This window comes from Dermacentor andersoni, chromosome 1 (assembly GCF_023375885.2).
Source record: "Dermacentor andersoni chromosome 1, qqDerAnde1_hic_scaffold, whole genome shotgun sequence".
Lineage (NCBI taxonomy): Eukaryota > Metazoa > Arthropoda > Arachnida > Ixodida > Ixodidae > Dermacentor > Dermacentor andersoni.
In genome coordinates this window covers 403,705,964-403,731,171 of record NC_092814.1, presented here as the reverse complement: position 1 = coordinate 403,731,171, position 25,208 = coordinate 403,705,964, and the positions used below count along the sequence as shown (strand labels likewise).

Sequence of the window (25,208 nt, the reverse complement as noted above, 5' to 3'; positions counted from 1 at the left end):
TATGCCATTAAAACTCCATCGTAAATATTCTCGGGAACTCAACCGCATCTCCTTTTCCAGGTGGATTTCGGATTCTCGAAGCGCGTTCCAGCCGGCCAGAAGACGTGGACATTCTGCGGCACGCCCGAGTACGTGGCCCCGGAGGTTGTGCTAAACAAGGGCCACGACCGTGCGGTGGACTTCTGGTCTGTGGGCGTGCTCATGTTCGAGCTGCTCGCGGGCGCACCACCTTTTGCTGCCGACGACCCGATGAAGACGTACAACGTCATCCTGCGCGGGATTGACATGCTCGACTTCCCGCGCACAATGTCGCGCAACGCTGTGTCGCTCATTAAGCGGCTCTGCCGCGAGAACCCGTCCGAACGGCTTGGCTACCAGAAGGGTGGCATCATGGACATCAAGAAGCACAAGTGAGATAACGCCGCTTATAGTACAGCTTTCGTTTTGTTTTCAGCTGTACGCTTTGTTACGGAGTGCATTCTTCGTCTGAAAATATACAGCTCCTTCATCAAAATGATACAATATCTTCGTTACGAGAGCAAGATTGGCGTATTCAGGAGTACTACGCTCGGGACATTCACTGGAGGCTGCTATGGTATATGACTTTATGAGTGCTTACCGCTAAGCATGAGATGCAGGAGAGGCGGTATGTTAAAGAGACGCTAAGGAGGAATACCAAATTAAGCTGGATTGATTAGTCGTATTCATGGAAAATTTAGTTTTTTTTTATATTTTAGAATATTGCAGCCCACTTTGTGGTCTAAGCAAGAAAGGCCAATTAAGAAGCGTAGTAACAACATATCACAAGAGAAACATAAATGAAGACAGGGCAATGCAAATAGAAATAGAAAATCTATATGAACTAACAAAAATTCGCAAACGCACTCATTTGTCCCACTTTGAAACACTTCCATGGAGAAAGAGTAGTATTTACACGTGCTTTTCCTAGTGAAAATTGGCGCGAGTCATTTTTCCCAAATGCGCCTGATTTCCCTGCTGTTGTGAGGCCTAGCACGCATTTTCAAGTGTAATGCAATATTCCCCGTAAGGCAGTTAAACAACAACCACAACCAGCTCATTTTTCTGCGCAATTATAACTACTGAATATCACGCTGTCCCCCCCCCCGCGGCGGTGGCGCAGTGGATATGGCAATGGAACGAGGTCGCGAGCTGGATGCCCACGTTTTCATGTGGCTGAAGTGCAGAAACTCCTGTTTTCAAGGATTTAGGTATGTCGAAATTATTTCGGGGCCTTCAACGGCAGCGTCTCTCGTAGCTCTCATTGTCGCGATGGGTCGTTAAACCAATCAACCAGTTGAATCAATTAAACAAATGCTATGATAGCTCGTTCGTATTTATTAAAAAGGACGATACTTGTTTACCTTTGAACACGCTCTCGCTCTCTGATACCTTTTCTTCTCTCTTTTTTTTTTTCGCAATAGGGTCCCAAACATATAGCGGCATAGTCGAGTTTCTCCCTAATAGAAAAGTAGTAGGCTAGTTTTAAAACGAGCAGTGGCCATGTAAGCTATAAGGAACCAAACCTTACGTATTGCGGAACCACTGCTAGATGATAATTGCGAGCACCACGTTAGACTGTTGCAGAACGTAACACCGAGACGCTTCTACTGGGGAACTTCCGGTATCTGGCGTTAATTAACTGAATATGTACATACACGCTGCGGTCCTGCTTTCGTGTCACACCTAACAGCACAGTTTCAGTTATGTTCAGTTTTAAGTCCCAACGAGCACACCATACTTCACAACCACGTAAATGTTCTTGTTAAATTGTGTGATCATTAACAGTGTAAAAACAATACAATCATATACAAATACTGGAATACATGCCATGCCGAATCAGATCTACTAAGGCATTTATACAAATTAGACCCAGTATAGTGGTCCCTAAGCATTTCCAGGGACACACCAGAATTAACACGCAACAAACCATAAAGGCAATTCGAGATTTGCATAAGCTTTCGTCTGTTCGTCAGGTCGGCGCTAGTCTACTAGTCACTAGTCTAGGCATGCGGTGTCTTATCGAACCGGTAACCTCGAATGCCCATGCGAATTTGTACTGCGTAAATGTTTGCATATATTTTCTGAAACTATGCTGTTGTGGTTAAAAAATGCACCGCTGCTATAAGAATTCAAGAATTTATAATGAAATTATGTGTTTTAACTGTTTGCAGTATGTGCTTGTAATAAATACGGTCCTGTATTTTTTGAATGTTAGCAAAATAGTCACTTTAATTGTGAGCGGAGGCTTCGTAAAGCTACCTTTCTTTTTGCGGCAGCTTCCCGTGATGTCATAGGTTTTGAGAGCGTCTGCAGGTAGTCATTTGGTTGTTTCTATCTAAGATGGCCGCGTATTTCAAAGGAGCCAAAGAATCAATGTTGCACGCTTCGAGTACTTTCTCAGCGAGATACTTGTGGAAAAGCAATAAAATAATTTCAAGTCCGTGTCTTTACACTCGACGCACCAGCGCTGTGGTTACTGGGCAAATTAGCTGTGCTCTAGGAAACCCTATTCACAATGAAGAGCAAGGTTAAGCCAAAATTTCTTTTTTTCTAATTTGCCTCGTCTCTGCAATGATAGAATGCTGTACCTAATACTAATCAGCGTCGTGCGATTTTCGAAACAAGTGTTCATTTCGTGAAAACGAAAGTTGTGCCAGACATTGTATTACCGGTAATAGTATTATTAGTTGCGGCAGCTCCGAACAAGTGGGGTGAACACTTCTAAATAATGCTTTATTAGATCTCGGAAGAAAATGACATTGACATGCCGCTATTTATCTAATATTTGTTACAACAAAATTTTCAGGTCAATATATTTTTTTCACAGATGGTTCCAGGGCTTTGACTGGGACGGATTACAAGCGCGGACACTGCAGCCTCCCTTCGAACCTCAGGTAGTACCCATACATTGTGCCTTCTAGTTTAAAACCTTAGTCCGGAGCCGGTGTCTTAACGAAGAGGCTTGTTTCCTTCAGGCAAACAGTTGCTTGCCCTGACGGAGGCTAATCCTATTTGGAACATTTGTTCCAGGCTGAAGCATCCTTTCGTACGCTCATATTCAACGGGTCGCTGTTTGCTCTTATTCAGTTCTCCATTTTCCAGTGAACCCTTTCTTTAGTATGGAAACCACCTCTCCTATATACGGAAGTAGTTCTTAAGCATGAAGTGCTTGCTATTACGTAAGAAGAACCTTCTAGCCACCATTCTTAGCAGAATCGAACACTTGGCTTCCTTTGTCGCTGGCGGGCTGTTGACGTTGACAGGCCAGGCTCACTCTGAGACGGGTGAATAATGGCACGCTAGGATGAAACAATATGCGCGACGTGAGTGGAACAAGAACTTAGTACAGAGGATAGCTAGCAGAATTAAGGATTTGGTTGACTTACTTATTGATTGATGGCGTATCATGGCCTAACGTTTCAATGCTGGGCTTTGAAATACGCCGTGTTTGTGTTTGTTTTTTGCCCTGCCGACTGTGGTTTACAAAAACCTGCTCACGTGAACAATTCTTATTCCCCATCAAAATGCGACCACTGCTCAGCGCGAGGTCTCTTCCCCCGCCACAGTGGCCTCGTGATCAGCAGCAGGATGACAGAGCAGTGAGCAACTGCGGCAGATAACAGAAAGAATGCTGGTCTTAGACCAGCTATCACATCTGTCAATCTGACCGGGTTTCTTCACAACAGCTGTTCGATCACAATGTGTCCCGCACGTTCACTGCGTCACTATATCTGCCGAAGGACCATTCAGGATACTATGTAGCTGCCGGCGTCATCATCATCATCAGCATGGCTACGCCCACAGCAGGGTAAAGGCATCTCCCATACTGCTCCAACTACCCCGGTCATGTACTAATTGTGGCCATGTCGTCCCTGCAAACTTCTTAATCTCATCCGCCCACCTAACTTTCTGCCGCCCCCTACTACGCTTCCCTTACCTTCGAATCCAGTCCCTAACCCTTATTGACCATCGCTTATCTTCCCTCCTCATTACATGTCCTGCCCATGCCCATTTCTTTTTCTTGATTTCAACTAAGATGTCATTAACTCGCGTTTGTTTCCTCACCCAATCTGCTGTTTTCTTATCCCTTTACGTTACACCCATCATTCTTGTTTCCATAGCTCGTTGCGTCGTCCTCAATTTAGGTAGAACCCTTTTCGTAAGCCTCCAGGATTCTGCCCCGTATGTGAGCACTGGTAAGACACAGCCATTATACACTTTTCTCTTGAGTGATAATGGCAGCCTGCTGTTCATGATCTCAGAATGCCTGCCAAACGCACCCCAGCCCATTCTTATTCTTCTAAGTATTGCCGTCTCATGATCCGGATCCGCGGTCACTACCTGCCCTAAGTAGATGTATTCCCTTACCACTTCCAGTGCCTCGCTACCTCTTGTAAATTGCTGTTCTCTTCCGAGACTGTTAAACATTACTTTAGTTTTATGCAGAATAATTTTTGACCCACTCTTCTGCCTTGCCTCTCCTAGTCAGTGAGCATGCATTGAAATTGATCCCCTGAGTTGCTAAGCAAGGCAATAACATCAGTTACTAAGGTATTCTCCATTAACTCTTATCCCCAATTCTTCCCAATCCAGGTCTCTGAATACCTGCTGTAAACACGCTGTGAATAGCATGGGAGAGATCGTATCTCCCTGACTGACGCCTTTCTTTATTGGGATTTTGTTGCTTTCTTTATGGAGGACTATGGTGGCTATGGAGCCGCTATAGATATCTTTCAGTATTTTTACACATGGCTCGTCTACACCCTGATTCCGTAATGCCTCCATGACTGGTGAGTTTTCGACTGAATCAAACGCTTTCTCGTAATCAATGAAAGATATATATATATATATATATATATATAACGGTTTATTATATTCCGCACATTTCTTTATCACCTGATTGATAGTGTGAATTAAAGCCCCTTGATAATTTGAAAGTAGCGACACTCTCCTCCTCACGGCGCTTTCCTCCTCGATTCTCCTCGCCCGCCGGCTGCGCACGGCACGCTATTCCTCCTCGGCTCCCGCGGACGGGCCGCAGGATTCTATGAATGTGTGTTATTTTGGGCCAGTTGCGCGCCCCACTGGGGTTGAAAATTTTAAGCAATGCTAATAACAGCATCGATAATGCTGGAGGCAACGTTTATGAGGAGGTTGGTTTTTTCTTAAAGCCCTATGAGCGGGGTATACTGGTTTAAAGGGAGCTTTGAGGTGAGTTCTATACTCCAGACAATTTTTCTGCCACACGATCAGACGTTTTACTTCGTGCGTCTGATCTAGTATTGCTTGTGACACATCCCTTTGTGTGTGGCTTATTAAGCGAAAGCCTTAGACTTCTGTTTCAAGGTCCCGTTGTGAGCTACAGAAAATATCACGTGACCGAAGGAAGGCGGGAAGCGAACCAAAGCATATGCAGCCGCGTATAAGAGATGATTAATGGTTAGCAAAGTAATGATTGATTAGTGATTGGATTAAGATGAATTCGCGTGTATTAAGGATGATTAAGGTGGATTAAAGTCGATGAAAGTGCATTAGGGTGAATGAAGGTGGATTAAGGTGCATAAAGGAGGACTAGGTTGGATTAAGGTCGATGAGGTTAATTAGGGTGGATGAAGGTGCATTGATGTGCATTGAGGACGATCATGGTGGATTATGGTGGATTAAAGCGCATAAGAAAGATAAGGGTGGATTACGAGGGATTAAAGAGGATTATGGTGGGCTAGGGTGTATCAAAGTTAATGAGGAAGCATTACGGTTGATTAAGGAGGATTAAAGTGCATTAAGGAGGGTTAGAGTAGATTAAGGTCGATGAAGGTGGAATAAGGAGGACTATCATGGATTACGGTGGATTAAAGTGACTGAAGGAGGATTGAGGTCGATGAATGTGCATTAGGAGGATTATGGTAGACTAATCGGTCTTAATACTCAATGAACCCCAATTCACCTTAGTCCACCCTAATCCACCTTAATGCTCCTTCAGCCACCTTAATACAACCTACATCGCCCCTAATGCCCCTAATGCAACCTACATCGCCCCTACCCTATGCGGTCTTAATCCTCCTTTATCAACCGTAATCCGTCATAATCCACCTTAATCCTTATTCACGCACTTTAATCCCACTCAATCCTGCTTAATGGTCCCAATCTACCTTAATACACCCTAATCCGCCTCTATCAAACCTAATCCAGCTCCAATGTCCCTAATCCACATTAATCTACCCTAGTCCATCCAAATAGATCTTAATCCTCCTTTATCAACCCCAATTCACCTTAATCCACATTAATCGACATTAATCTTCCTTTACCCACTTTTCTCATCCCTAATCCTTGTTCATGCACCCTAATCCACCCCAATCGGTCTTAATACCCTTTCATCAACACTTCACCTTGCTCCATCATAATCCGACTTAATCCTCCTCCACGCACCTTAACCTTTCTTTATTCATGCATCTTAATCTTTCCTAACGCACTCTAATCCACCTTAATCTTCTTTAATACAATCTAATCAACCTTAATCCTCCCTAATCCACCTTATGTCAACCACTAATGATTCATTAATTAACTTGGGTAATCATTCTCTTATACAGGGGTGGACATGCTTTGGGGCCTCTCTGGCCTTCCTTGGGTCACGTGATACTTCCAGTTTACAACGCGACTTTGAAACATAAAGATCTAAAGGCTTTCGCCTTAAAACTTAAAAAAAAGCTCAATTTTGACTAGTTAACGCTCATCACCTGCAATACTACGGGCATACTTGCCACTAAATTTTTCAGGGCGCAAAGCAGAGTCAATAATACGGCACTTCCGGCTGAATAACAGTTAGCGACGTGCGAAGTGATGGAGCCGCCCCAAAATATTAAGCATACTGAGGACAACCGCAACAAAAATGCTGGTGAGCAGGCCGGAAGAATGAAAAAAATAGTGCCGCATTGAGGGATGCTTTGCACGAGCTATAAGAAAGACTCATCAGCTCTTAAACAACGCTGTTCCTTGTCGGAACAAAGTTCTTTCGGTCAATGTCATGCAGCCACTGCTTCCTACGCAAGCCGTCACGCTTTTATTGTGGTATCATAAAAACGGCATAACCATCTTTAGCCTTCTTGCTGCAGTTATATGCGCAACAGCACGGCATAGCGCTTGCACATAGACGAGAAACACAGCCTACAACGGTCGCTACGCCGTGCTAAAGCGCCGAGCCAGCCGTGCTATGGAGGAAAATGGCACGAACGAAAAAGAAAAACACAAGCAAAACTCAAGATCCGCGCGTTTCCAAGGGCAAGGGCAGGGAGACCAATCGTCGTGCAGAAGAACGGGGGCAAAACTGGTTACCGCGGGGGGAACGCGCAAGGGGCGAGGAGGAGGCGAGGAGGTCGCGCGGCGGCGGCAGAGTTCAAAGAGTGTCGCTACTTTAAAATTATCAAGGGACTTTAGTGTGAATATGGTGTATTGTTGAGTAGCATTTACGGAATCCTGCCTGGTCTTTTGGTTGACAGAAGTCTAACGAGTTCCTAATTCTATTTGCGATTACATTAGGAAATACTTTATAGGCAACGGACAGTAAGCTGACCGGTCTATAATTTTTCATGTCTTTGGCGTCCCCTTTCTTATGGATTAGGATTATGTTTGCGTTCTTCGAAGACTCCGGTACGCTCGAGGTCATGAGGCATTGCGTATACAGGGTGGCCAGTTTTTCTAGAACAATGTGCCCACCATCCTTCAACAAATTTGCTGGTACCTGATTCTCCGCAGCCGCCTTCCCCGTTTGCATAGCTCCCAAGGCTTTCTTTACGTCTTCCGGCGTTACTTGCTTAGCGGAAAGAAGAGAACTAGGAATCGGATTCCTGATTAATAAGAGTATAGCTGGTAACATACAGGAATTCTATAGAATTAACGAGAGGGTGGCAGGTCTTGTTGTTAAACTTAATAAGACGTACAAAATGAAGATTGTACAGGTCTACGCCCCTACATCCAGTCATGATCACCAGGAAGTCGAAAGCTTCTATGAAGACGTGGAATCGGCGATGGGTAGAGTGAAAACTAAATACACTAAACTAATGGGCGACTTTAATGCCAAGGTAGGCAAGAAGCAAGCTGGAGACAAGGCAGTGGGGGATTATGGCATAGGCACTAGGAATAGCAGGGGGGAATTATTAGTAGAGTTTGCGGAACAGAATAATATGAGGATAAAGAATACTTTCTTCCGCAAGCGGGATAGCCGAAAGTGGACGTGGAGGAGCCCGAACGGCGAGACTAGAAATGAAATAGACCTCATACTCTGCGCTAACCCTGGCATCGTACAAGATGTGGACGTGCTCGGCAAGGTGCGCTGCAGTGACCACAGGATGGTAAGAACTCGAATTAGCCTAGACCTGAGGAGGGAACGGAAGAAACTGGTACATAAGAAGCCGATCAATGAGTTAGCGGTAAGAGGGAAAATAGGGGAATTCCAGATCAAGCTACAGAACAGGTATTCGGCTTTAACTCAGGAAGGGGACCTAAGTGTTGAAGCAATGAACGACAATCTCGTGGGCATCATTAAAGAGTGTGCAATGGGAGTCGGTGGTAACTCCGTTAGGCAGGATACCAGTAAACTATCGCAGGAGACGAAAGATCTGATCAAGAAACGCCAATGTATGAAAGCCTCTAACCCTACAGCTAGAATAGAACTGGCAGAACTTTCGAAGTTAATCAACAAGCGTAAGACAGCTGACATAAGGAAGTGTAATATGGATAGAATTGAACATGCCCTCAGGAACGGCGGAAGCCTAAAAACAGTGAAGAAGAAACTAGGTATTGGCAAGAATCAGATGTATGCGTTAAGAGACAAAGCCGGCAATATCATTACTAATATGGATGAGATAGTTCAAGTGGCTGAGGAGTTCTATAGAGATTTATGCAGTACCAGTTGCACCCACGACGATAATGGAAGAGAAAATAGTCTAGAGGGATTCGAAGTCCCAAAGGTAACGCCGGAAGAAGTAAAGAAAGCCTTGGGAGATATGCAAAGGGGGAAGGCAGCTGGGGAGGATCAGGTAACAGCAGATTTGTTGAAGGATGGTTGGCAGATTGTTCTAGAGAAACTGGCCACCCTGTATACGCAATGCCTCATGACCTCGAGCGTACCGGAATCTTGGAAGAACGCTAACATAATCCTAATCCATAAGAAAGGGGACGCCAAAGACTTGAAAAATTATAGACCGATCAGCTTACTGTCGATTGCCTACAAAATATTTACTAAGGTAATCGCAAATAGAATCAGGAACACCTTAGACTTCTCTCAAGCAAAGAACCAGGCAGGATTCCGTAAAGGCTACACAACAATAGATCATATTCACACTATCAATCAGGTGATAGAGAAATGTGCGGAATATAACCAACCCTTATATATAGCTTTCATTGATTACGAGAAAGCGTTTGATTCTGTCGAAACCTCAGCAGTCATGGAGGCATTACGGAATCAGGGTGTAGACGAGCCGTATGTAAAAATACTGAAAGATATCTATAGCGGCTCCACAGCCACCGTAGTCCTCCATAAAGAAAGCAACAAAATCCCAATAACGAAAGGCGTCAGGCAGGGAGATACGATCTCTCCAATGCTATTCACAGCGTGTTTACAGGAGGTATTCAGAGACCTGGATTGGGAGGAATTGGGGATAAAAATTAATGGAGAGTACCTTAGTAACTTGCGATTTGCTGATGATATTGCCTTGCTTAGTAAGTCAGGGGACCAATTGCAATGCATGCTCACTGACCTGAAGAGGCAAAGCAGAAGAGTGGGTCTAAAAATTAATCTGCAGAAAACTAAAGTAATGTTTAACAGTCTCGGAAGAGAACAGCAATTTACAATAGGCAGCGACGCAATGGAAGTCGTAAGGGAATACATCTACTTAGGGCAGGTAGTGACGGCGGATCCGGATCATGAGGCGGAAATAATCAGAAGAATAAGAATGGGCTGGGGTGCGTTTGGCAGGCATTCTCAGATCATGAACAGCAGGTTGCCATTATCCCTCAAGAGAAAAGTGTATAATAGCTGTGTCTTACCAGTACTCACCTACGGGGCAGAAACCTGGAGGCTTACGAAAAGGGTTCTACTCAAATTGAGGACGACGCAACGTGCTATAGAAAGAAGAATGATAGGTGTAACGTTAAGGGATAAGAAAAGAGCAGATTGGGTGAGGGAACAAACGCGAGTTAATGACATCTTAGTTGAAATCAAGAAAAAGAAATGGGCAGGGGCAGGACATGTAATGAGGAGGGAAGATAACCGATGGTCATTAAGGGTTACGGACTGGATCCCAAGGGAAGGGAAGCGTAGCAGGGGGCGGCAAAAAGTTAGGTGGGCGGATGAGATTAAGAAGTTTGCAGGGACGGCATGGCCGCAATTAGTACATGACCGGGGTTGTTGGAGAAGTATGGGAGAGGCCTTTGCCCTGCAGTGGGCGTAACCAGGCTGATGATGATGATGATGGTGATGACTTGTTTGATTTCAAATTCCTCTAGACTATTCTCTCTTCCATTATCGTCGTGGGTGCCACTAGTACTGTATAAATCTCTATAGAACTACTCCTCCACTTGAACTATCTCATCCATATTATGTTATTGTCGGCTTTATCTCTTAACGCATACATCTGATTCTTACCAATTCCTAGTTTCTTCTTCACTGCTTTTTGGCTTCCTCCGTTCCTGAGAGCATGTTCAATTCTATCCATATTATAATTCAATATGTCAGCTGTCTGAACCTTGTTTATTAACTTCGAAAGTTCTGCCAGTTCTATTCTAGCTCTAGGGTTAGAGGCTTTCATATATTGACGTTTCTTGATGAGATCTTTCGTCTCCTGCGATAGCTTACTGGAATCCTGTCTGACCAAGTTACCACCGACTTCTCTTGCACACTCCTTAATGATGCCCGTAAGATTGTCGTTCATTGTTTCAACACTAAGGTCCTCTTCCTGAATTAAAGCCGAATACCTGTTTTATAGCTTGATCCGGAATTCCTCTATTTTCCCTCTTACCGCTAACTCATTGACCGGCTTCTTATGCACTAGTTTCTTCCGTTACGTCCTCAAGTCTAGGCTAATTCGAGTTCTTACCATCCTATGGTCACTGCAGCGTATCTTGCCGAGCACGTCCACATTTTGTATGATACCAGCGTTAGCGCAGAGTATAAGGTCTATCTCATGTCTAGTCTCGCAATTCGGGCTCCTCCACGTCCACTTTCGTCTATTCCGCTTGCGGAAGAAGGTATTCATTATTCGCATATTATTCTCTTCTGCAAAGTCTGCTAATAACTCTCCCCTGCTAGTCCTAGTGCCTATGCCATATTCCCCCACTGACTTGTATCCAGCCTGCTTCTTGCCTACCTTGGCATTGAAGTCGTCCATCAGTATAGTGTATTTGTTTTTGACTTTAGCCATTGCCGATTCCACGTCTTCATAGAGACTTTCGACTTCCTGGTCATCATGGCTGAATGTAGGGCCGTAGACCTGTACGACTTTCAATTTTTACCTCTTATTAAGTTTCACAAGACCAGCCACCCTCTTGTTAATGCTAAAGAGTTCCTGTATGTTGCCAGCTATATTCTTATTAATCAGGAATCCGACTCCTAGTTCTCGTCTCTCCGCGAAGCCCCGGTAGCACCGGACGTGCCCGCTCTTTAGCACTGTATATGCTTCTTTTGGCCTCCTAACTTCACTAAGCCCTATTATGTCCCACTTACTGCCCTCTAATTCCTCCAATAGCACTGCTAGACTCGCCTCACTAGATAACGTTCTAGCGTTAAACGTTGCCACGTTCTGAATCCAATGGCGGCCTGTCCGGATCCAGGAATTCTTAGCACGCTCTGCTGCGTCAGAGATCTGACCACGGCCATGGTCAGTTGCTTCGCTGCTGCTGGAGACTGAGGGCCGGGGTTTTATTGTTGTATGCATATAGGAGGTTGTGGCCAAGTCCTGCACCAGGGGGGCCAATCCTGCTCTGGTGAGGGAGTGCGTTACCGGTTCTGGTCACCGGGATCAGGCCACACTCGAGGCCTGTTTATGCAATTTTATCAACACGCGGATTTTTATTTCTTTATTAGTCCGGTGGAAAATTGCGTGGCACCGGGATTCGAACCACGGTCCTCTTGCACGCGAGGCGGATGCTCTACCTCTACGCCACCACTGCACCCTTAATCGTCTTTAATTCCATGGCTTTATGTGCCAATGCCACCATGATTACAATCCATGCCGTAGTGTAGGCGGGCGCATTAATTTTGACTACCGCGGGTTCTTGTAACGTGCACTCCATCCAAGGTACGCGGGCGTTTTGGCATTTCTATCTGAGGGAAATGCGGCTGGCCCCGCCGGGACTCAATCCCGCGTCCTCGAGAAAGCCACTACGTCACCACAGTGAGGTCGGGGTGGCTCATTGCACCGTTCAGAGGGTGTGTACTGCGCGGGAGCTCTTCCTAGCATTGGTCGAACTTGACGCGGGGCGCAGAATGCTTCCACCTTGACTCGAGGAGTAGGCATGATTCTTATGCTCCGAATTGCGTATTATTGATTCAGATGCAAATTTTATTCACTTGTGTCGAGCATGACCACAGTCTTCTCCGTTATTTGTCGTTATGACGCCCCGTGTTTTGTTTTATGCTCAAACTGGAGAATGCAATGTGCATTCATTCGCCGGTTTTCTTGCAAGAATTAACAGCCTCTCCAAACTCATGCTTGGCTGATCTGGCGACAGCTCAATGTTGGTTTCTCTCCCCTTCCTTCAACATCTACTTCTCTCTAGAAGTGCTCTAGATCTAATGCGCAATTATCTAAGCAAGCGGTATCAATACTTAAATGTCGCCTTGCAAGTAGGATAAAAAAAGGTGTGCCACAGGGATCTATATTGGGACCTGTTGTTTAAGGCGAATATTTGTCTCTTTTGGCCGTTTCGTTGCTGGTAGCCAATGTTTGGTGGTAGGACTCAGCTTGAAAATTTTCCTTCGTTCGCTCTCTCACTCGCTCGCTCTCTCGCTCACTATCTCTCGGTCTCTTTCGGTGGCTTTCTCTCGCTCGGTCGCTCGCTAGTTTGTTCGTTCGGGCCATCCGGCCACATTGGCAGGCATTGTCGATTGTGTTAAACAATGTTTTATTATTTATTGAATGACATACATAAAAATGGATTACCCACATGGCCAAAACGGTTATATATGCTGACGACAACAATATTTTTTTTTATGGGCCTTGGGGGTTCGATCGTTGAAGTTCAAGATGCTACAATGTTTATGTTCCTAGGGGTGGGCAGCGCAGCCCGGACTAAATACAAAAGGAAGTACACGATACGAGCGCGATACGGTCTGCGCTCGTATCGTGTACTTCCTTTTGTCTTTCGTCCGGGTTGCGCTGCCCACCGCTAGGAAGATGTTCAATCACCAATCCGCCCAGCTTGCCGTGGTAATACAATGTTTATGTTTTCTATTGTCTTGGCTAAGCGAAAATGAGCTCATGCTAAGCACTAACAAAACCAAGTATATTCGCTCCACCTAACACACCAATAATAAAAAACTTCAAGCTACGCTTTGAAGGCCCTATATTAGAACGTATTCAGTGCCAGAAATTTTTAGGCAGGTTGAAAGAAATCTATCCTGGAATGTCACCATAGCGAGATTGGCAAGTGAACTGTGAAAACATTCAGTTGCAGCGTGGATGAAATCACTTACTCCGCTGACGGTGAAATAAAAACTCAATAACGCATTACTTTATTCAAAAAATAGCATGCGGTATATTACTGTGGGGAACCACTCCTATTTCGAATTGCGAAAAACTCTTCCCATGTAACGTGCTTAACCTGTTTAAAATATGATTTTTTTTTCTTGCGCTTGTTCTTCCCCTTCAATTGTACATTGTCATTCTATCGATCCTATGTACGAACTGTCACTGGCACAGTGTTCTGTGGTGTTTTCAATTTGTAACCCAGCGTTCCACACTGCCAAACTGTACTCCGAGCTATGAACCTCGTTAGGCTTCGTCTTTTGTTGTTTCTTCTCTGAGCTGAGAAAAAAATTCGGCAGAGACACTTAAGACTGCTTACGTATAGGATTGCAAACGCATTATATTTCCCTTGGTGAAATATTTCTTTCCGCGCGTTCCCTGTGCTCGCAGGCTTTCGCCTGTATTGTAACTGTGCTTCGATAAGGCCACATTAAAACGCGCTGAGCGTCTCAATGCTCTCGCTTGGCCGCGAGGAGTCCATTACTCGCAGGATCACTCAGCGGCGTTCTATTGGACATTAATGATTTTTAGTTTAAGCACTCATTTTATAGACTCAGGACGTGGCGTCACATCCTCTCTATTAGCGGCGTCGTTATGTGTCTAATGAGGCACGCACTAGGCCACACATTTAGTTAGTGGTTGCGAAGTGACCTGCGCAATGACGCGCGCACTGGTCACACGTTTGGTAAACCAGAAACGTGGAGCCCTTGTGGCGTCGGGGAAGAGTGCTGGTCTCGCCCCCCGGAGGCCCAGACTCGATTCCCACCGAAAGCGTAATTTACCTATTATTCTGTTCAAAGGTGCTAGCTGACTTTCTTTGCAGGAAGGTCGCTGAGTAATTCGACGTCAGTGCGAGCATATTATGACTTGTTTTTAGTGTTTGCGTCATCGGCCATTTTTGGTGCCCTCATTCGGTCTCGCCGCCGACTACAACGAATTTTCGCGCGATTGGCATATAATGCTATCGCATTAATTAGCTCAATTTAGCACGGCAAAAAGATTGCTTCTACGTACTGCCGTCGCCGTTGCTCCTTTTTTTCCAGGAGAGAAGGAACGCCAGAGACGTTATAACATAAAGTGTACGATGACTTTCATGGGTTCAATTTTCTTAAAATTGGCTGTCGGAATTGTTTATATGCTTGAGACCCTGTTGCCCGCGTAAAAAAGTGTTCGCTCTCGCGGTATGACTGCGGTTTAGTTCTTGCGTCTAGGCTAGAAGTTAAGCACAGAACAATTCTTCAGTTTCAAGCCGTGGCATATGCTTTTCACATTTGTTAATTGTACAGTTACAGTGTAATACTTTCTGTATCGTAAAGATGGCACTTACACACTTTATTGGAAGAACTTGAGTGCAGTCTTTTATTTTGTCTATATTTTTGGTTTGTTTTGTTCTTCCTTTAACGAATTGAAGGAATTATCTAAAAAGACGGAAAAAAACTGATTCGGTCTTTGATACCAAAACACTTGCCCGTATTCAAAAGGCAATTCGTAGGAACATAAAGTTCTTACAGCCCGGTGCCAGCCTGCCGTCATGGTGACTATTAGCAACGGTGGTTGGTCAATGACAAACACTTCTTTATGGGCGAGCGAACGAAAAGCTTTGGTATTCAGGCCAAGATCTTTGTTGTTTTACTTGTTTACCGTTAGTGTCAAGACATTGGTATGAACTCTTGACAAATACTTTTCCGTTGGCAGTACGAATTTATATTTGGCAAACAAGAATTTTTTCTTGAAACTTGTTGCAAAAATGGTTCCGTCACCAGCAAAAGAAAAACGATTCTCTCTGAAACTTATTACTCTGGCACTTTTAGGTCAGACGCTTTCAGTTAGAATGGGTGGGTGAATAATTAGCAATCTAATCGAAATGCTTGTTTCACCTAAGATTATGGTACCCCTCTGCAGCTATGACTGTGTCCAATAGATCCCTAGCCTAACGTTTTATTTGTCTTTTTTTTCAGATCCGTGGACCCGCAGACAGCTCAAACTTCGATGTTTACCCCCGAAACTTTGAAATCCCACCTGATGAAACCTCCGGATGGGACGAAGACTTTTAACGCGTGACATTTTTCCGCACCTCGTCTGAGAACCACATAAATACCACTGCAGAGCGAAGTTGAAAATCAAGAAAGGGGATGACAGATGGAATAGCATACTGTGGTATGAAGTTGGTAAACAGGGATGCCTTTCTGAGGCACCTTATCCCTGTTTACAAGCTTTATGCCGCAGTCAGAAGTGTTTCTTCAGGTTTGCCAAGCAATGAATCACCCAGGAACGTTACGCCGTTGAAAGGCCATTAATATTCAATCACACGACTGTCAGCGAAAAAAAGCAACATTATTGAGCGGTTGAACTCCTGCACTCGTATCTACTAGTTGTCGTTTTATCTATTTATGTATGTATGTGTTTAACAGTACAACAGAGTTGTGCCTCGTGTGCGTGCGCACATTTTTGACGGGCATTCCCGGCTGTATTTGATGCCTTTGCATAGGAATATGATTCACTTGGGACCCAAAGAGATACCATATCGATTTGAATGCCACGAATGAGTTAGCGTGCCAAGACAGCAAGCGTGATCTGCCTAGCCTGACAGGTTGCCATAAGCACCGGTCCTTGTGTCTTCGCATGTGCGCTGAAGGCGGTAGTTGCGTTTCATAACAAGAAATGATGCCGTGAAACCTAGTTACCGCCTCCCTGTTGATCATATATTGATGTAACGCTTTTTTGCTCAATATTATACGTGTTCCGTAGCGTATATCAACGCACTAAAAAGTTTATTTATAGCTACAGTCAGACAGCTTATTTTTTGTAAGCACCAGTATTTCCTGTAGTGTAGGCACCGTCAGTGCCGTGAAGGTCAAGCGCTGGCATGGGATCAGGAATTTTGTGCGTGACATGGCATATACAGGTGTTTGTGGTAGATGAACGCTTCTTTCATCTCCTTTATAAAACGACCAACTTAATCGAAGGCAGCAGCTGTGAGATGCTGGTGGCTGGTCCCTGTACTCAGAAAGTATCGTGTGTGATCAAATAATAGGTGATCGCGCCATCATATTATTCGCAACTGATAGGTTTACGCGCCGCAAGAACAAGTACAACACATGCGCGAGGACGATGGAAATCGGTGCCTTGTTGTACGTAAATAGGCAGTGCGTGTTTCGCATCCTTATCAGCGCGCGACATATATTAGCGTTTCAATTCGGCGCAGGTTATACCATTCATCACGGCCATTACCATAAGTATTACATGACGCGCAACACTTTAAAAATGAACAACTGCCACAGACAGTGCACTATACGCAGCAAACGCAGCTACAACGAGTGCGCTGTTTGCAGTTTCATTAGGTAAGATAACGGGCTCACAATTATTCCAGTCATGTGTAGTCCTATGAATCGCCTTGTTAGCAGCCTTCAGACAACTTAAATACACGTGACCTACTTGTGTTGCTCGCATTCGAACGCGAATAAGTTGTCACTAGGAAGTGAACCAACGCGAAGTGTCTATGCTCTAAATATCGGCACCCGATAACCGCTATGCCAGAATGTGTCCTCGAAGTCAGAAAGAAATGCTTCATCACCACAAAAATTCCGCACCAAACCTGTTCGCAGTGGTTTCTCCAGTACTAACAAACATTGCCTCCTTTTCTGTAAATCTGTCAGCGTATACTTCTTTACTTGACCACAGGAACTATAAGAGCACAAGATGCACATGTGGAACACTTGTGTCAGAAGCCAAGGTGACGCAGTACGTTGGTTGTATTCATGAAACACGTTGTGCGTGTGGATATTGTTTTTTCAAGGTTGTTTTGTTTGCACAAATAAATAGGGAAAACCTGTCGTAAAAAGGGCGTCATATTATGTCAGATATTTCGCTGGCCTACATGCTTATGAGGCACCTCCATGCGTACCTGCGCAGGTTAATTCTTCAAACATGGTTCTCACGAGTACTCTCGTCGCGGCCGTGCTTAAGAGTCTGGACTTGAGAGTGCCACTGTGTATTCCTAACAGCCTCAGTGCGGATGAGGAGCTGTGGATGCACAAGAATTCAGGTTTATTTTTCTTAGAGGGCAGAGGGCATGGGGAATAGGGGGTGGGTGTCAAACACATTTGGACAGGAGTATTTAAACAAGAACAACATAAAAACAATATATAGAACCCACGCAGGGTGGAATCAATGTCACGTCAAATACTTTGCAGGTAGCAGGCCATCTAGCATCGCTTGGGGTCGAGCACTAGGTCGACCAATATCTTTGTGTCATTTGAGCAGTCGTGTATATGTATGTGATGACAGCACCAAGACTGCAATGACGACGGTGACGATAATTTGACGTCAATGGCATAATTTCTGCCATTCATCGCGAGTTTACGATATGGACTGATTGTCGAGTTATACGTAGGTGCTGAACTGCTGTGTGTGAGAAGACAGAACCTAACGCCACCTGCGACAAAGTGGGATACGATCGTACCTAACTATTTCTATCTGTTATGTCCATCCGTACACGTTAAAACTACGACGACGTTTAAACTACAGTGAAGAAACGTTAGCACCTGTTCAACCTCTGCCTATCATGAAAGCGGTACGATGTCTCATAGCTTCTACGTAGCATTAGCTGTTACGAGGAAAGGGCTGTTAAATGTGGACCAATCCCGAAGACAGTGCAGTCTAAGACAGCACATCAATGCGCAGACTGTCACGAGGTATGAATACCGAAAACGGGCACGTGACGCACATGCAGAACATTTCAGGGAGATAGTTGGATTTGTCACAAGTGTGCGCCTGATCGTGACCTGATGGTTGGAGAATTGCGTTGCTAATGCTCGAAGAGCGAGGTTCGATTGAACCTATGAGCACGCATCTCCTTTTATTGGGTGAATTTGAAGCTGCCACTCCTTCGAACTCGAAGCCGCTACTGTTACGCTGTAGCGACGTTGAAGAACACAGTAGCTCAAACTGTTAATCACGAAACTAACTCTTTGTTAGGCGAACTCTGGTTTTTCGCAGTATGATGGTTGCAGGCGATGCTCGGTTCGTCATGGTGGTAGATGACTTGGCTACGCTGATACTGGTCATCTCGGGTAGAAGTCCTTGCTCCGGAGGCAAATAGTGTAGCGTGTGACTATCTTGATCTTGATGGGGCGCCGCCGTTCTCTACGCGCTTTGGACTCTGTTCGCACTACAATGGGGCGTCCGGTGCGTGGACAACAAAGCACCTCCACCTGATATCACGTTATAGTGACGCAAAGAACGCAGTAGCGAACACTATTAATCACGAAGCTAGCTCTTTATTGGGCCCACTTGGGTTCTTGCATTATGATGACTGCCGGGGATGCTCGGTTCGTCATGGTGGTAGACGACTTGGCTACGCTGCTCCTCGTCATCTCGGGTAGAAGCCCGTGCTCTGGAGGCAAATTGTGTAGCCTGCGGCAACCTCGATGTCGCGCCACCGTTCTTTTCGCGCTTTGAACTGTGCTCGGAGTTGAATGGGGGCGTCCGGACCATGGACACAAAAGCACCGTCGTCACGCTCAGTTCCTCACGGTGGTAGATCAATTGGCTACACTGCTCCTGGTCATCTCGGGTGAAACCCGTGCTCCGGAGGTAAAATGTGAAGCCTGCGGCTACCTCGATGGCGTGCCGCCACTCTCTTCAAGCTTTGAACTGTGCTTGCAGTTGAATAGCGGCGTCCGCTACATGAACACAATAGCACCTCCATCTGATATCACGATAAAGTGACGTTAAAGAACACGGTAGCGAAACCTGTTAATCCCGCAACTAGCTTTTTATTGGGCGAACATGGGTTCTTGCAGTATGATGGCTCAGGGGATGCTTGGTTCGTCATGGTGGTACATGATTTGGCTACGCTGCTCCTCGTAATCAAGGGTAGAAGCCCGTGCTCCGTATGCAAATTGTGTAGCCGGTGGTTACCTTGATGGCATGCCACCGTTCTCTTCACGCTTTGGAATCTGCTCGCAATTGAATGGGGGCGTCCTTTGCATGGACACAAAAGCACCTCCATCCCATATCGCGATAAAGTGACGTAAAGAACGCAGTAGCGAAAACTGTTAATCACGAAACTAGCTCTTTATTTGGCGAATTTGGGTTTTTGCAGTATGATGGCTGAAGGCGATGCTTGGTTCATCATGGTGGTAGATGAGTTGGCTGCGCTTCTCCTTGTCATCTCGGGTAGAAGCCCGTATTCCGGAGTTAATTGTGTAGCCTGCGGCTAGCTCAATGGCGCGCCACCGTTCTCTTCCCGCTTTGGACTCTGCTTGCAGTTAAATCGGCGCATCCGGTGGACGGACACAAAAGCACCTCCACCTGATATCACGTTTTAGTGGCGTTAAAGAACACAGTAGCGAAAACTATGAATGACGAAACAAGGTCATTATTGAGCGAACCTGAGTTTTTGCTGTATGATGGCTGCAGGCGATGCTCAGTTTGTCATGGTGGTAGATCACTTGGCTACGCTGCTCCTGGTCAACTCGAGTGGAAGCCCGTGCTTCGGAGTCAAATTGTGTAGCCTGCAGCTACCTCAGGGCGCGCCACCGTTCTCTTCACGTTTCGGACTCTGCTCGCAGTTGAATGTGGGGCGCCCGGTACATGGACACAAAGCACCTGCAACTGATATGGCGTTGTAGGGAGGTTAAAGAACACAGCAGCGAAACCTGTTAATCACGAAACTAGCGCTTTATTGGGCGAACTTGGGTTCTTGCAGTAAGATTGCTGCAAGGGATGCTCCGTTCATCATTGCGGTAGATGACTTGGCTACGCTGCTCCTAGTTATCTCGAGTAGAAGTCCGTGCTTCGGAGGTAAATTGTGTAGCCTGCGGCTTCTTCTATGGCGCGCCACCGTTCTCCTCAGGTTTCGGACGTTGCTAGCAGTTAAACTGGGGCGTGCGCTACATGGACACAAAAGCACATGCACCTGATATGACATTTTAGTTGCGGTAAAAAACACAGTAGCGAAAGGTATGAATGACGAAACTAGCCCTTTATTGGGTGAGCTTGAATTTTTGGTTGATGAAGGCTGCAGGCGATGCTCAGTTCTTCATGGTGGTAGATCACTTGCCTACGCTGTTCTTGTCAACTCGGGTAGAAACCCGTGTTCCGGAGGCAAGTTGTGTACCCTATGGCTACCTCGATGGTGCGCTGCCATTCCCTTCACGACTCTGCTCACAGTTGAACGTGGAGCGCCCGGTACATGGACAGGGACGTTAAGGGACGTTAAGGGACGTTACAGGGACGTTAAATAACACAGTAAGGAAAACTGGTAGTCACGAAACTATTTCTTTTTTGGGCGAACTTAGGTTTTCAGTATGATGGCTGCTGTCGATGTTCGTTTCGGTTCGTCACTGTGGTAGATGACTCGGCCACACTGCTCCTGGTCATGTCGGGTAGAAACCCGTGTTCCGAAGGTAAATGTGTAGCCTGACTTGCTACCTCGATGGCGCGACGCCGTTCTCTTCACGTTTCAGACTCTGCTCGCCGTTGAATAGGGGCGTCTGGTACATGAACACAAAAGCACCTCCACCTGATATAACATTATACCGACATTAAAGAACACAGAAACGAAAAGTGTTAATCACGAAAGTAGCTCTTTATCTGGCGAACTTGAGTTTTAGCAGTATGATGGCTGCAGGCGGTGCTTTGTTCGTCATGGTGGTAGATGACTTGGCTCCGCTGCTCCTGGTAATCTCGTGTAGAAGCGCGTGCTCCGCAAGCATATACTGTAGCGTGCGCCTATCTTGATGGGGCGCCGCCATTCTCTTCGCGCTATGGACTCTGCCCGTACTTTATGGGGGCGGCCAGTGCATGGACACAAAAGCACCTGCGCCTAATATCACGCTTTACTGGCGTTAAAGAAGCCAGTAGAGAAAACTATGAATGACGAAACTAGCTCTTTATTGGGCAAACTTGAGTTTTTGCAGTATTGTGGCTGCAGGCGATTCTCAGTTCGCCATGGTGGTAGATCACTTGGCTACGCTGCTCCTGGTCAACTCAGGTGGAAGCCCCTGTTCCGGAGGCAAATTACTTAGGCTGTGGCTACCTCGACGGCGTGCCGCCGTTCTCTTCACGTTTAGGACTTTGCTCGCAGTTGAATGGGGGCGTCCGGTACATGGACACAAAAGCACCTCCACCTGATATCACGTTTTAGTGGCGTTAAAGAACTCATTAGCGAAAACTATGAATGGCGAAGCTAGCTCTTTATTGGGCGAACTTGAGTTTTTCCAGTATGATGGCTGCAGGCGATGCTCAGGTCGTGATGGTGGTAGATCACATGGCTACGCTGCTACTGCTATACTCGGGTAGAAACCCGTGTTGCGGAGGCAAATTGTGTACCGTGCGGCTACCTCGATGGTGCGCTGCCATTCCTTTCACGCTTTGGACTCTGCTCGCAGTTGAATGTGGGGCGCCCGGTAGAATGACACGAAGCACATGCAACTGATATAACGTTATAGGGACGTTAAATACCACAGTAACGAAAACAGTTAATCACGAAACTATTTCTTTATTGGGCGAACTTGGGTTTTTGCACTATGATGGCTGCAGGCGACGTTCGTTTCGGTTCGCCATGGTGGTAGATGACTCAGGTACACTGCTCCTGGTCATCTCGGGTAGAAGCCCGTTCTTCGGAAGCAAATTGTGTAGCCTGCTGCTACCTCCATGGTGCGCCACCGTTCTCTTCACGCTTTGGACTCTGCTCGCAGTTATGTGGGGCGCCCGGTACATGGACACAAAGCACCTGCAACTGATATGGCGTTATAGGGACGTTAAATAACCCAGTAACGAAAACTGTTAATCACCTATCTATTTCATTATTGGGCGATTTTTGGTTTTCGCACTATGATGGCTGCAGGCGATGTTCGTTTCGGTTCTTCATGGCGGTAGATGACTCAGCTACACTGCTTTTGGTCATCTCGGGTAGAAGCCCGTGCTTCGGAGGCAAATTTTGTAGCCTGCGGCTACCTCAATGGCGCGCCACCGTTCTCTTCACGCTTTAGACTCTGGTCGCTGTTAAATTGTGGCGTCCGGTACATGGACACAAAAGCACATTCACCTGATATCATGTTTTAGTGGCGTAAAGAGCGCAGTAGCGGAAACTATGAATGACGAAACTAGCTCTTTTTTTGGGCGAACTTGAGTTTTGCAGTATGATGTTTGCAGGGGATGCTCGGTTCGTCATGGTGGTAGATGACTTCGCTACGCTGCTCCTGGTCATCTCGGGTAGAAGCCCGTGCTCCGGAGGTAAAATGTGTAGCTAGCGGCTACCTCGATGGCGCGCCGTCATTCTCTTCAAGTTTCGGACGGTGCTCGCAGTTGAATAGGCGCGTCCGCAACATGGGCACAAAAGCACCTCCACTTTATATAATGTTTTAGTGGCGTTAGATAACACAGCAGCGAAAACTATGAATGAGGAAACTAGCTCTTTATTGGGCGAACATGAGCTTTTCCCGGATTAAGGCTGCAGGGGATGCTTGGTTCGTCATGGTTGTAGATGACTTGCCTACGCTGTTCCTCGCAATATCGGGTAGAAGCCCATGGTCCGGAGGCAAATGGTGTAGCCTGTGGCTACCTCGATGGCGTGCCGCCGTTCTCTTCACGATTCGGGCTCTGCTCCAGTTGAATGGGGGCGTCCGCTACATGGACACAAAAGCACCTCCGCCTGATATCACGTTTTAGTGGCGTTAAAGAACACAGTAACGAGAACCATGAATGACGAAACTAGCTCTTTATTGGGCGAACTTGAGTTTTGGCAGCATGAAGGCTGCAGGGGATGCTCGGTTCGTCATGGTGGTAGATGACTTGCCTACCTACGCTGCTACGCTGCTACTGGGCAACTCGGGTAGAAGGCCGTGCTCCGCGGGCAAATTGTGTAGCCAGCGGCTACCTCGATGGCGCGCCGCCGTTCTCTTTACGTTTCGCACTCTGCTCGCTGTTGAATAGGGCTGTCCGGTACATGCAAACAAAAGCACCTCCACCTGATATCACGTTTTAGCGGCATTAAAACACAGTAGCCAAAACTGTTAATCACGCAACTAGCTCTTTATGGGGCGAACATGAGTGTTTGAAGTATGATGTCTGCAGGGGATACTCGATTCGTCATGATGGTACATGACTTGGCTACGCTGCTCGTGGTCATCTCGGGTAGAAACCCGCGTACGGGAGGTATATTTTGTAGCCTGCGGCTACCTCGATGGCGCCCCACCGTTCTCTCAACGTATCGCACTCTGCTCGCAGTTTAATGGGGCCGTCTGGTACATGCACACCAAAGCACCTCCACCTGATATGACGTTTTATTGGCGTTAAAAACACAGTAGCGAAAACTATGAATGACAAAACTAGCTCTTTATTGGGCGAACTTGAGTTTTCGCAGTATGATTGCTGCAGGTGGTGCTCGGTTCGTCATGGTGGTAAATGACTTGGCTGCACTGGTTCTGGTAATCTCGTGTAGAAGCGCCTGCTTCGGAGGCAAACAGTGTAGCGTGCGGCTATCTTCATGGGGCGCCGCCGTTCTCTTGGCGCTTTGGACATTGCTGGCACTTTAATGGGGGCGTCTGGTGCATGGACACAAAAGCACTTTCACCTGATATCATGTTAGAGTGACGTTAAAGAACACAGTAGCGAAAACTGTTTATCATGAAACTAGCTCTTTATTGGGTTAACTTGGGTTCTTGCAGTATGACGGCTGCAGGGGATGCTTGGTTCGTCATGATGGTACATGACTTGTCTACACTGCTCCTGGTCGTCTCGTGTAGAAACCCGCGCTCGGGAGGTAAACTGTGTAGCCTGCGGCTACCTCGATGGCGCGCTGCCGTTCTCTTCACGTTTCGCACTCTGCTCGAACTTGAATGGAGCAGTCCGGAACATGGACACAAAAGCACCGCCACCTGGTATCACGCTTTAGTGACGGTAAAGAACACAGTAGCGAAAACTATGAATGGCGAAACTAGCTCTTTATTGGGTGAACTTCAGTATTTTCAGCGTGATGGTTGCTGGCGATGCTCAGTTTGTCGTGGCGGTAGATGACTTGGCTACGCTCCTCCACGCGATCTCGGGTAGAAGCCCGTGCTGTGGAGGCAAAATGTGTAGACAGCGGCGACCTCGATGGCGCGTCACCATTCTCTTCCCGTATCGGAGTCTGCTCGCAGTTGAATAATATCGTCCGGTACATGGACACAAAAGCACCTCCACCTGATATCACGTTTTAGTGACTTTAAAAAACACAGTAGCGAAAACTGTAAATGAAAAAACAAGCTCTTTATTGGGCGAACTGGGGTTCTTGCAGTATGATGGCTGCTGGGGATGTTTGGTTCGTCATGGTGGTAGATGACTTGGCTACGCTGCTTCTCGCAATCTCGGGTACAAGCCCGTGCTCCGGAGGCAAATTATGTAGAAAGCCGCTACCTCGATGGCGCGCCGCCGTTCTCTTCACGTTCGGACTCTGCGCGCA

The 25,208-nt window shown here is 46.3% G+C and overlaps 1 protein-coding gene across 1 annotated transcript in view; it reads left to right on the top strand.

Annotated features, from left to right (window-relative positions):
- The window catches only part of LOC126518611 (cGMP-dependent protein kinase, isozyme 1-like), a 648,418-nt gene extending 630,817 nt beyond the window's left edge, over window positions 1-17,601 (top strand). The window contains exons 14-16 of the mRNA XM_050168386.3: window positions 61-410; window positions 2,849-2,915; window positions 15,719-17,601. Of these exons, the coding sequence (XP_050024343.2) occupies window positions 61-410; window positions 2,849-2,915; window positions 15,719-15,814 (513 nt within the window). The 3' untranslated portion in view covers window positions 15,815-17,601. The remainder of the gene's footprint in view (window positions 1-60; window positions 411-2,848; window positions 2,916-15,718) is intronic.
- Window positions 17,602-25,208: the final 7,607 nt, after the last annotated feature.